This window comes from Amphiprion ocellaris, chromosome 9 (assembly GCF_022539595.1).
Source record: "Amphiprion ocellaris isolate individual 3 ecotype Okinawa chromosome 9, ASM2253959v1, whole genome shotgun sequence".
Lineage (NCBI taxonomy): Eukaryota > Metazoa > Chordata > Actinopteri > Pomacentridae > Amphiprion > Amphiprion ocellaris.
This window is the reverse complement of record NC_072774.1, coordinates 13,455,575-13,468,013: the sequence shown is the minus strand read 5'-3', so window position 1 is coordinate 13,468,013 and position 12,439 is coordinate 13,455,575. Positions and strand designations below refer to the sequence as shown.

At 39.5% G+C, this 12,439-nt stretch overlaps 1 protein-coding gene across 6 annotated transcripts in view; it reads right to left on the bottom strand.

Moving 5' to 3' along the window:
- Positions 1 to 12,439, bottom strand: part of ntrk1 (neurotrophic tyrosine kinase, receptor, type 1) — a 54,789-nt gene that overhangs the window by 24,027 nt on the left and 18,323 nt on the right. For 5 of the 6 annotated variants that reach the window (XM_023286220.3, XM_055013605.1, XM_055013604.1 and 2 more), the window contains 7 exons: positions 11,088 to 11,245; positions 10,468 to 10,610; positions 8,906 to 9,044; positions 4,450 to 4,782; positions 1,704 to 1,718; positions 1,536 to 1,594; positions 1,356 to 1,458 (listed from right to left, as the gene is read on the bottom strand). In XM_023286220.3, the coding sequence (XP_023141988.1) occupies positions 1,356 to 1,458; positions 1,536 to 1,594; positions 1,704 to 1,718; positions 4,450 to 4,782; positions 8,906 to 9,044; positions 10,468 to 10,610; positions 11,088 to 11,245 (950 nt within the window). The remainder of the gene's footprint in view (positions 1 to 1,355; positions 1,459 to 1,535; positions 1,595 to 1,703; positions 1,719 to 4,449; positions 4,783 to 8,905; positions 9,045 to 10,467; positions 10,611 to 11,087; positions 11,246 to 12,439) is intronic. The other variant, XM_035955423.2, reaches the window with a different exon arrangement.

Sequence of the window (12,439 nt, the reverse complement as noted above, 5' to 3'; positions counted from 1 at the left end):
TCAGAGTTTCCCCCAGAGTGCCTTTTGATGGTGAAGAAAACTGTACTCACTGACATCTTGACTTTCTTCATAATTACTTTGTAGGACAGACCTACATTTTTAAGTGTTATGATGGTTTGTTTCTCTTCAATTGTTAACCACCTTTTCCTTGCCATTTTTATAGCAACACACTACTTTCTGCAGTACAATACTGTTCAAATAATGCTCTGGAGGGTATGATGCCATGATGTGTTCCAACACTACTTTTATGCAGACAGAGCGGGTTGTAAGTAATCAAGAAAAGTTAGGACACCTGTAGGATTTGGTAGCACCAACTTTCAAGGCTTGATCAACCTCCATTGCTGCCGAACAGCTTTAAGTTGATAATCCATTTCTTGTTCCCTGAAAAAGGCCTTTTTGTATAATTCTGAAATGGACATTATTTTTCATTGGGGTAGCCTTACCTTTTTTAACCTCTGGCTGTTCACCAAACTCCTTTGTACCATTTCAAGCTATTCATTGGACTTGAACTACTTGAATTTCATTAATAAAAAGGGGGGAAAAACTGGGGCATTTGAAAACTTTTGATCAGTAGTGTACATATATGTTTTGTTTTTTTTTCAGAGCAGATATTGATAATAAGTAATTAAGGAGACCAATAAGAAGACATTTGGAACTGATATAGATCTGCAGTAAAAACCAAAATCTTGGTGTCTGCATGCATATTACCACAAACTAACAAAACCTATGCTTTATGAATTTAATTAAAGAAACATTTTAACATTTATCCTTCAGTGTCGATTGCCTATTATTTGTCACATGCAATCAAGCAGACAGTGCTGAAGACCACAGAGTGATGACAAGGTTTATCTGGCTCAGGATGGGCTTTCTGGGTTTGACTACCTGCAAGAGTAAACATGATAGGTCTAAATACAGTAAAGACAATGAGTTGGTGTTACCATGTTTGACACAGATCTTCATTTTTCAGTTATTTCTGACAATTTGATAAACAAAAATCTCTATTATGTGTGACTAAATGAAATGCTGTTTAACAAATATTCTACTTTTATTCTCAGTTTTTATCATTTTGATGCTGGTTATTTTCCTTTAAGTCTGTGAAGAACCTGTTTTGGAGAAAACAATAATTTTTCTATGCTGCAGTTACTTTTGGGCAAGTGTAAAACTGCATTATATGAACTGAACTGATTCTTTAAAGCGATTTCAACCGGTAAAAACAACAGGACTGGCTACAATCAAGGGCACAGATAAACGCTGACACAGGGATATTTGTTTAAAAAAAAAAAAAAAAAAAAGGTAATTTCTTTATGACTTCCTAACTCAGATCAAAGTAAAGAAAAAATAACATGATAACTTACGGTGAATACCGAACTTGGAGTGCTGGCCACACTTGTTGATAACCAAAACCATGATGAGCAGGAAAGTGCATGCAAATACAGCCAGACCCACAGCCACTGACACCTGTGGAACAAATGGGCAGTTTTTCAGTCAATAATATTAACAACAATTATTATTTTTGCATTAAAAAATAAGCATACCACAAACACCCGACTCTCTGGATTTTCTGTGACGTCCATGTCAGCCTTGTGTGTAGGACCTGGGGGACATCAGCAAGACTTGTAAAAGCAAACAAATGTCTCACAAGTCAATTCAGTGTTGAGGAGACAAACAGGAATTAAGAGACTCAAAATCAATCAGAGACTTACTTGGAACCATAGGGACTGGCATGTGGGGGGTGAGAACACACAGGACATTAATGACCACATATTATGAAAAAAAAGTATGATGCTTGACTCATCTAACTTCCACAAATACAACCTGTTTAGCTACTTTTTAATTTCATTAAGAAGTGAAGCCTGACTAATGAAAAGTTAAAAACACAGCTTACTATTCACTCTAACAGAACTCTACCTTTAGTTTATTTCATAGTTTAGTTTTATTTAATGTCTTTATAGAACTTTATGTAAATTACAAAGGTGTTCCACAAGACTCAATCCTGGGTTCTCTTCTGTTCACTTTATATGTACAATTAACATATATTATATTTCTGATATTGATTCTTGTGTATCTGGGTGTGACATGCATCTCTATGTTTATGACACAATACTTTATTACTACTATAATGCTGATACTGTTTTTCTGTTGTTAAATCCCTTCAGCACTGCTTTGTTAAGTTACACTCACAAACCATAAATTAGTAGTTATTGCAGATAAAACTAAATTTCTGATTTTTTTACAGGATAAAAAAATATCTATTGTGTTCATTTATCATGCATGATACAACTATGAAAGAATCTCGGAGTTCAAGCATGTTGAAATTTGGATTGATGAGAAGTGAGTTTTGAATAATGTGAGCAAACTGGTGGCCAAACTGGGATGAAAAGTTGGTTTCTTTTACAGGAATAACTAAGGTCGTCCTCCACATTGTAGATGGAAGCTGATTCAGGCAAACTATGGTGGTGTTTAGTATACATGCATGTCTCAGCTGTGTCTCGTAGCCTCTCGAACAATGTCTATTATGTTGCACTGGTGATAATTATACTTGGGTGGCCCTCCCTCTCTGTACAGCATGACAGACACTGGGTTTTATGTATTTATTTGCCCCTTAATGTTTTTTTACCCCCTTACATAGCTTCGCAGCAATCTTTTAACGTGTTCCTTTCCTGTTCAAATGTTTGGATTATGTTATAGGTGCAGGCTGTTTGGAATGTCAAGTTTTACTTAATGTGCATCTGTAACATGGAATAACCTGTAGAACAATCCACAGTTTAACTCATTTTTATTCTCAGTGCAATTCAGGTTTTGATTTCATTTTATTTTACTTTCAGCTGTACTTGTTTTAGTTGATTCACCTCAAGTTAACCTAAATGTTTTCTTAATAGTTTTGTTATTCTACTCATTTACCTTTTTAATATTTAATTGGAATTTAATTTAGATTGCTACTATTTGTATGCTTATATCTTCTGTTTATTTGTGCCGTTGCTCGACTATATCATAAATGAGGCCTCTACTGTCAGGGCCCTCTCCTCCGCCCCCACCTGACCTCCTTTCCCTCTCTCCCTCTCCTCCTTCTCTCTCCCTCTCCTCCTCTCTCTCTCTCTCCCTCTCCTCCTTCCCTCTCCTCCTCTCCCTCTCTCCCTCTCCTCCTTCTCTCTCTCCCTCTCTCTCGCAGGGCGGAGCTGTCCTTCACAGCTGCCGTTCATTCATAATCATTGTCATCCACAGAACTCCGGGCAGCTGCAGTGAGGCACACCTGATTATCATCCCCACAATAAAAGCCGGTCACACAGTCCACTCCCTGCCAGATCGTAAACTCTGCTGACGCAGTTCGTTCGCTCTTGCCTTTTTTGCACGTCTTGTTACTACTAATACTTCGTGAACTAATCCTGTTTCTCCTATCCAGCTCGCCCACCCGGCTGCCCGGTTTTTCCAGTCCTGCTGCACCACCTGCATCTTCCGGATCCCCTGCCTGCTCTGACTGTCCTCCCCCCTCCTGGAGCTGGATTCTCCTGCCCGCTCTCCACCACCTGCCCACACCGCTCAGGACGTCGTCCAGGACCGCTGGCTCCCAGTACCGTCACTCCCTGTTGTGTTAGTTACGTTAAGCTCATTCTGCACTTATTAGTTCTCTACCTCACTCCTTCAGTACAATAAATCCACCTTTTACTTCAGCCCCGCTTCCTCGCTTGTGTGCTCTCAGCTCGGGTTCACCCCTCACGCCGTGACATCTACTATACCTGCACATACGTGTAAAACTGCATTTGTTTATCATCTACCTTCTATTTGCTTTTGTTATTTGACTTGAATGATAATATATTAAAAGTTAGTCATATTTTGTAATAATAGTGTGCTGTGCTTATCAAGAAATGCAGCTGTGATAAAAGAAACTGAATCACCGCACCTCATGGGCTGTGTAATTAATGAAACATCTTATTTAAAGTGTATTACTCAGTTTTAATGATGACAGCAATTGCGTAGTATTTGCAGTGTGGATGTGTGCTCTAAATATGATGATTACATCTTTTTTTTTTGTAGAGAATCCTGCTCTCTCTGGATTTTAATTAATCATTTTTTTCCTGTAAAGATTCAGTAGATAATTGGTGGTATTGTGGGAAGCTGCAGGACTTCACTTAAGGACATAAATTCTGCTTAATTATGTTTCAGTAATTATTAATCAGTAAGTTGTCACTAGCTGTGTTGCTCACCTGCTGATTCAGAGTAATTAACAAAAATGACTCAAGTATGTTGATTCACTGAAGCAATGATTCCATAATGATTCATTAATGTAGAACTCCAGGCTGTTCTGAAGTAACTTATCATTATCTGCTCCATAATCCTCATAGTTTCAAAGTTATTAAGGAGGTAAGTCACATACATTTGTCTTTTAGCTGCTTTAATATGCTCCTATGCTCATGCTTGGAAAAAACATTCACAATAGTTTCAGGTACTCACCTGGAATTAGCCCCTCAGGATCAAGCGGATCAAAGGGGTTGTCCATAAAAAGCCCAATGGCAGTGGCCTCATCTCTTCCCAGTCTGTTCCACACCACCAGAGTGTAGTTGCCGTTGTTGATGTGGGTCGGCTTGTTGAGGAAGAGACAGCCGTGTTTCACTGATCCGTCGCCTGAGTCTTGGATCAGTTGGGTGTACGCATATCTGTTCTCTTTGAATATGACGCCATTGTACAGCCAGGTGATGTTCGGGTCAGGATTACCATCCACAGCAAAGGGGAAACACCAGTTGTGCTGCTGCACGGCATCTCTCAGGAAGAGGATTGTGGCTGGAACTGTGGGGAGTTTAGGAGATGGTTAAAGAAGAAGCAGAGTCAGGAAGTAGATGAATAGCTCTCTTTTCTCCCCAAGAAATGCTGAGCTGCAAGCTGACGATCTGGTTTAATTTCACCTACGCTACCAGTCAAAAATTTGGACACGCTTTTTCATTTAATGGTTTTTCTTTATTTTCATGACTATTTACATTGTAGATTCTCATTGAAGATATCAAAACTAAGAATGAATACATATGGAATTATGTAGTAAACAAAAAATTGTGAAATAAGTCAAAACATGTTTTATATTTTAGATTCTTCAAAATAGCCACCCTTTGATTACTGCTTTGAACACTCTTGGCATTCTCTGAATGAGCTTCATGAGTTAGTCACCTGAAATGGTTTTCCAACAGTCTTGAAAGACTTCCCAGAGATGCTGAACACTTGTTGGCCCTTTTGTCTTCACTCTGCAGTCCATCTCATCCCAAACCATCTCGATTAGGCTTAGGTCAGGTGACTGTGGAGGCCAGACCATCTGACGCAGCCCTCCATCACTCTCTTTCTTGGTCAAATAGCCCTTACACAGCCTGGAGGCGTGTTTGGGGTCATTGTCCTGTTGAAAAATAAATGATGGTGCAACTAAACGCAAACCGGGTAGGACTGCATGTCACTGCAGGATACTGTGGTAGCCATGCTGGTTCAGTGTGTCTTCAATTTTGGATAAATCCCCAACAGTGTCACCAGCAAAACACCCCCACACCCCCACACCTCCTCCTCCATGCGTCATGGTGGGAACCATGCATGCAGAGACCATTAGTTCCCCTTTTCTGCGTTGCACAAAGACATGGAGGGTGGAAGCAAAGATCTCAATTTTGGACTCTTCAGACCAAAGCATAAATTTCCACTGGTCTAATGTCCATTACTTGTGTTTCCTGGCCCAAACAAATCTCTTCTGCTTGTTGCTTTTCCTCAGTAGTGGTTTCTTAGCAGCTATTTGACCATGAAGGCCTGATTTGTGCAGTCTCCTCTGAACAGCTGATGTAGAGATGTGTCTGGTATTAGAACTCTGTGTGACATTTATCTGGGCTCTAATCTGAGGTGCTGTTAACATGCCATTTCTGAGGTTGGTGACTCAGATGAACTTATCCTCATCAGCAGAGGTGACTCTTGGTCTTCCCTTCCTGGGGCGGTCCTCATGTCAGCCAGTTACGTCGTAGCACTTGATGGTTTTTGTGACTGCACTTGGGGATATATTCAAAGTTTTTGCTATTTTTCAAACTGACTGACATTCAGTTCTTAAAGTAATGATGGACTATTGTTTCTCTTTACTTAGCTGATTGGTTCTTGTCATAATATAGATTCTAACAGTTGTCAAATAGGGCTGTCAACTGTGTACCAACCTGACTTCTGCACAACACAACTGATGGTCCCAGCCCTATTAAGAAGGCAACAAATTCCAGAAATTAACACTGACAAGGCACGCCTGTGAAGTGAAAACCATTTCAGGTGACTACCTCATGAAGCTCATCAAGAGAATGCCAAGAGTGTTCAAAGCAGTAATCAAAGCAAAGGGTGGCTATTTTGAAGAATCTAAAATAGAAAACATGCTTTTACTAATTTCACACGTCTTTGTTTTCTACATGATTCCATATGTGTTCATTCATAGTTTTGACGCCTTCAATGAGAATCTACAATGTAAAGTCCTGAAAATAAAGAAAAATCATTAAATGAGAATGTGTGTTCAAACCCTTGACTGGTAGTGTATTTCTGATCTGGAACATTTAAAGGACTGGTTTGACATTTTTGACAGGAGTTACATGAAAAGATTAATCCCATTCATATGTCTGCACATTAACTTGACTTATAGCAGCATAACCCTTTTAAAAGGTAATAAAATCTACCTGCCTCAACAGGTAGTGCTTCTCTAATGCACCTTTTAGACAGCCTAGTTTGTTCCCTGTTTCCAGTCTTTGTGGAAAGTTACCTTCTCATCTATCTCTCAGCTAAAACTGTAAAAGCTGGTTGACTAACACCTCAGTTGACAATGTATTCACTGCAGGGTTTTCTTAAGTGTAAATAATAATTTCAGCTCCTCAAACATGAGAATTTGCTTATTTTCTCAGTTTTAGATGTTGGTAGATCAAATATATCTGGATTTTGAAGTTGACATGAGAAAATCAGGACATCTGAAGGCATCATTGTAGACTCCAGGAAACCAATAAACCACTAGCAATAATCATTGCTTGTACCTCATGACAAGAAGTTTAAGCGTTTGTTTAAGTGTTTTTTTTCTATGTGTAAGAAGTATTTATATCATGTACTTAAATAAAAGCAGTAAAACCACACTGGTACTCCAATAAAAAGCCTTGATTACATCTATGCTTAATGCAGTAATTGAGTCATTTTGTACCTTTGTTAATTGCCAATACGTCAAATAATAACTATGTAGATACACGAACATGTATGCCGTGATTTTATGCTGCATGCGCACCTGATGTGTAACGTAAAGTTGGTCAAGTGCCCTGTAGGTTCCCTCTGAGTTTCCATGAATCAATGTTCTCCATCTGTACTGCAAACCTGTGCTGACCTGCCATGAATAATGAATCTTGGTCGTCGTCGTGCCCCTGACCACAAAAGCTACCTGGAAGCTCCACCGGACATGAAGTTACAGGAAATGGCCTCATTTAGATCGAACACAACTCTCAAGTGCAGAGACCCCTCATTCTGCGTGGGCCACTCTGCTGCTCTTAACCCATGACCCAGCCCTAGAAAGTGCTGTGCTAAGGGGATAACTGAGGCATTTCTCTCTTTACTCAAGGCTGAAGTCCATTGCACTGAGTGAAAATTAGTGCTATTTATCACATTTAACTAATCATCCATTAGCAACCTCTACTAATCTTACGAGGTATTTCACTGCAGGGGTTAAAAGGAAGGCTAGAATTATGTTTAATGAGCTTGTCAGTTCTCAGACCTCAATGCAGAATTAGACAATGGACATTTTGAAATGTGGCAAATACACAAAATGATTCCTGGCTCCAGTCCAGGCACAGTTGTTGGAAGATTTGCAGGCGAATTATTCACTTCTGTGGTGATTCATACTGATAAAACTTTGATTTATTCTTTTCAAATTTGAAGTTTAACAATGACATTGCAATTTTTTTTTTTGAAATACATGATTTAGAACAGCTCTCTCATGAAAGGAAAGCCACATGAGTACCATGAATCCGTGGCGCAGAGAGCCACTCAGCAGTAAACACCCACTGTTCTGGGAGGTAATTAAGAGTAATTAAAGGGCTAGCGGTTAACGAGTGTCCGTCCACCAGGGGGGCTGATGTTGATAGATTAGCTGCACTAACGCATTTACAGACTGCCAATCACTGCGGATGAAGCGGTTTTCCGGAGTAGGAGGGAAAAGTCCATTAGCACAGGCTCAAATCAGATCTTAGCACGGGTTATCAGCCCCATTTTCCTGATGTTCATTATCTGTCCCTCGATGCTCGTGCATTTGGCTTCAGCTGATTGGCGCCCCCGCTCTTTTTGGCTTTATTTTCTAATGAGTGTCACTGAGTTGGTGATATATGATATTGTTTGGGTAGTATTTTCAGTAATGTATCACTAATGCATCTGACTGACTTCTGTGGGACCGCTGGGTGCTGTCATTCCTCAGTGTTCCTCAACTTCCAGATGCACTAATGCATCTGAAAGGAGAAAACAACAGTAAACCTCCTGGGTCAAGCTGCAACTATAATTTAAAAAGTACAGCGTCTATGAGGTGATGGAGTTTTTGTAAGAGCAAGGTGAGCTAGGTTCACTTTCCTTTGTCCTCTCATTGTATCCCTGCATTAAGTGGCAAGCCATACCTGTAGCACTTCACTCACATAATTTTAACACTTCTCACCAGTCGCCAGAGTGAGTGGCAGATGATGGAGAGCTCCATTAGAAGCATAGTGGGGACATACTCGTATTTGTAGAAGGGGCATTTAGGAGAAATCAGTGCAGTGCATTTTTCTTTTCTCTGGCTGTCCACCCTGCCTGCAATAGAAAATGGCCCCAGTGTGCACTCGCCCTAACCTCCATTAAGCCCGATGACTTGTATTGAGCCTGTGAGCTTTCAGGAGTGTGGTTTTATTTTGCAGGCACTTACACTCAATGTCCAATTGCACCATCCCCTCTCTGGGCCCAGCTTGGTTGTCCGCCTCACAAGTCAGGTTGTGTAGGTTGTCCTTGGAGGAAACGTTGGTGAGGTAAAGTACCAGCTCTAATGTGGAACCCCAGATTCTCTCCTGTGGAAGCCAGCAGCACACACACAGAGCAGAGGAATCACAACTACATATAGATCGCTCACAGGCATGCAGGTTAGAGGGATGAAATGGGATCCAATTTACCATACTGTAGATCAATACATTAGAAAACCCAACTAAACCTGATTTATATTACTTTTACTACACTGCAGTTGATGTAAAGAGCTTTACAGCACAGATAATAAAAACTGAACAGAAAGACTGAAAATGGTGACATAAGGCATAAACTCCTTTCCGTTAATCTGACAGCACATGACCATGTTAAGGTTTGAATTACCAACTTTCTCACTTTTCACAGTCAACAGTCTTGTGAAGTTAGAGCTATTTAGCATTTGAGCGTCACTTTTAACACAGCACAAAAGAAGTACTTTGAGTTGTTTGAATTGATTTGGGGACGACTTCTTCCATGTTTTAGCACCAATATTGGTCCGAAACTACTCTACACTTCACATGTATTATTAACTACAACTAAAATGTCCATAAAATGACAACTTTTTCCGGCCATCAAGACAAAGTCTGTAACAGGTGAGCTTAATGAGGCTCACCAATAATAAATGTAATCCAGGCTTTCACAGATCTTCAACAGGAGCTTATGTAGTCTTTCTTCTGAATTTAGTAAATACCTATAGCATCAGGATCCAAAGCAATAGAGTTTTCATACATGAAACAACACTGGTAATTTTATTGACTACTTAAAGTTATAAATTGGATTGGATCAACTCACACTACAATTTTCTTCCCCTCAGTTAGTTGAGCTGATATACAGAATCATGTTTTTTATAAGTTGCAATTAATTATTAGTTACATAGTGGATTTAAAATTAGTCCCTTGATTATTAGCATATTATTATGTTCCTTTATGTCAGATCTTGCTTGTATTGTAACTACTGAGCCATGGACCTTTAGTGGGTATGTCTGAAGGAAGCCAAGGGAGCATTAATATAAAAGTGACTTATGAGTGAGTCCTGTCACTTCAACAGATTGGTGAGGCCAGCAATGTTACGTATCCAATATCTGAGAAGGGCCTGAATAAACTGCAGACAGACAGATGTTAGGTAAAACGGTGCAGCAGGACAACAACTGCTGCTGACAACACTGAGGATCTACAAGGAGTCCTGCAACAGATGGTAAGGCCCCAACAGAGGCCTGATCTCAGCATCATCCAATCTGTCTGAGATTACATGAAGAGGCAATGACTGAACCTAAAATGCTGTCTGCAAATAGAAGACCTGATGCTGCTTTAAAGGCGAAGAGTTCATGAGTAAATATAGATTCAGATTTGGGGATTTTTTTGGCTTTACTGCAGTTTGCATGAAGCTAATTCATGATAAATTTTTTAAAAACGAATTGTGGTATTATTTTTGAAAACACCTGTCCATATAAATGTGCTGAAAACTCTTTACTACCTGGGTGAAGAAGTGGGAGGCGAGTTCCTCAGTTCGCCATCTCACATTGGGAGTGGGATTTCCTGTCACGTGGCACTCAAATGTGAGGTTGCCTCCTTCTTGGATCTTGTCTTGAAAGGGCACAATCGTCACTTCAGGCAGACCTGAAAGCAGCAGAGCAGACAGCATGAGCACAGAGTGATGAGCACATGTTGCTATTGTGATGGAAGAACTAAGTGGAGACTTTTTTAGCAGTTCAGAAAAACAGCACATGACCAATAACTCTCATATGTTTCCTGGCAACGGCAAGATGTTCCTGCTGTATGTGATTAAAGCAACAATGTGGAACCAATTTCGTCCCTGCATTTCACTGCACCTGCTTGCTGTCGGCTTTTATAGACCGAACAGGAACAACAAATGTTATTAGTTTTCAATCCAATTCAATGTAGACGCATCATTTGAAATGCTGATTATGCACCCTGATAAGAATTGAAAATGTCTTGAATTTTACATGAAAATATTTAAAGATTTCATATCCTCCTGATGTTTTTGGACATATGAAGTACCAACAATATAAAATGTGTAACATTACAATACAGCACGAAATAAAGCTCAGATATCAGAATGAAAACCAAACTCACTGCAGTTGTCTATCACCAGAGAATTGAGCGGTACTTCCTCGTCATTGGACAAGGAACAAAACAACATTTGACTGTCCAGGTCGCCACGATCATTGCTCTGCCACATCTGCAGCCAGTGTAGGTCACATGAGCAAACCAGGGGATTGTCCCTTAAAACCCTGAGAAAAAAAATCAGAGGAAAGATCCATTCTGTTGACTACGAATTCAATTTTAAATGAACAGAAAAGACAAGAGCTTTAGCTGTCATACATTTTAAATCTGTATTTCTTCACAGTGAACCTAATAAAAACAAAACAAGTTCTGGAAATTTTTACTCACTGAAATGTGATGCACAAAATTAGAAAGAAGAAGAACTTTATGTGCAGCTACAAAACAACCTTTAAACTGCAGATATTCTCAATGACACTTTTCTTTTGCTTTCAGAAACCTTATGAACTAAAGACAGCGGAAAGAAAGTGTGCTGTCAATCATACTACAGAAGAACAAAGTTTATTTGACAAAACCTTACCAGCACAATAAGGTAAAACTAAAAAACTAAAGTAGCCCTAATATACAGATGTACCTTTAAAATCACTTTTCTATGATTCAACATTTGTTGTGCTTTAAGTATTAACTAGTGCTGGGCAACGATTAAAATTTTAAATCGCGATTAATTGTAAGATTTTCGGTGAGTAATCTTAGTAATTGCATTTTTATGTGTAACATTAAATAATGAATTTAAAAGTACTGTATTCTGCACTTTTATTTTAAAAGCACTGCTTTTTTAACAAAAATGCAATAACATTTGGTTTGCAAACACTTAAAACCTAAACATTAATGTAATCAAATCAAACAAAACCAAAGCTATGTGCCATGGCAAGGGCATTAACATTTTATCTGATTTGTTGAAAAACCAGTTACCCTCAGAGCCCAGAGCCACGATTGTAACATTATAACAGGCGCCTTCCCAGCACCAGCAAGTTAACATTTATGAATCTGTATTCTTATTTTTTCTCTGAACAGGTACCTGCAGAAACATTTTTATTTTATCATGGAGCAGCAGAAACAGTCCATGTTCAGTAGCAGCTGTCCCTGTTAGAGTAAGGTGAAGTGATCGAACACAGCTGGGACTGACTGTGCAGAAGACTTTTTAGTCTGTGAAGTCCATGTTTGGCCTTTTTAGGCTCGAATATATAGGACAGTGGAAAGTGACAGGAAAAGTAGGGAGAAGAGCAAATGGCCGTGGGATAGACTCGAACCCATGACCGCTGTGTCGGGGACTATAGTCTCGGTTTATATCATCACACACAAAAAAAAACTTTCCAGTGATGCAGGTTGAGGCTCATACGTGCTTTCATTCATCGCAATCCTAA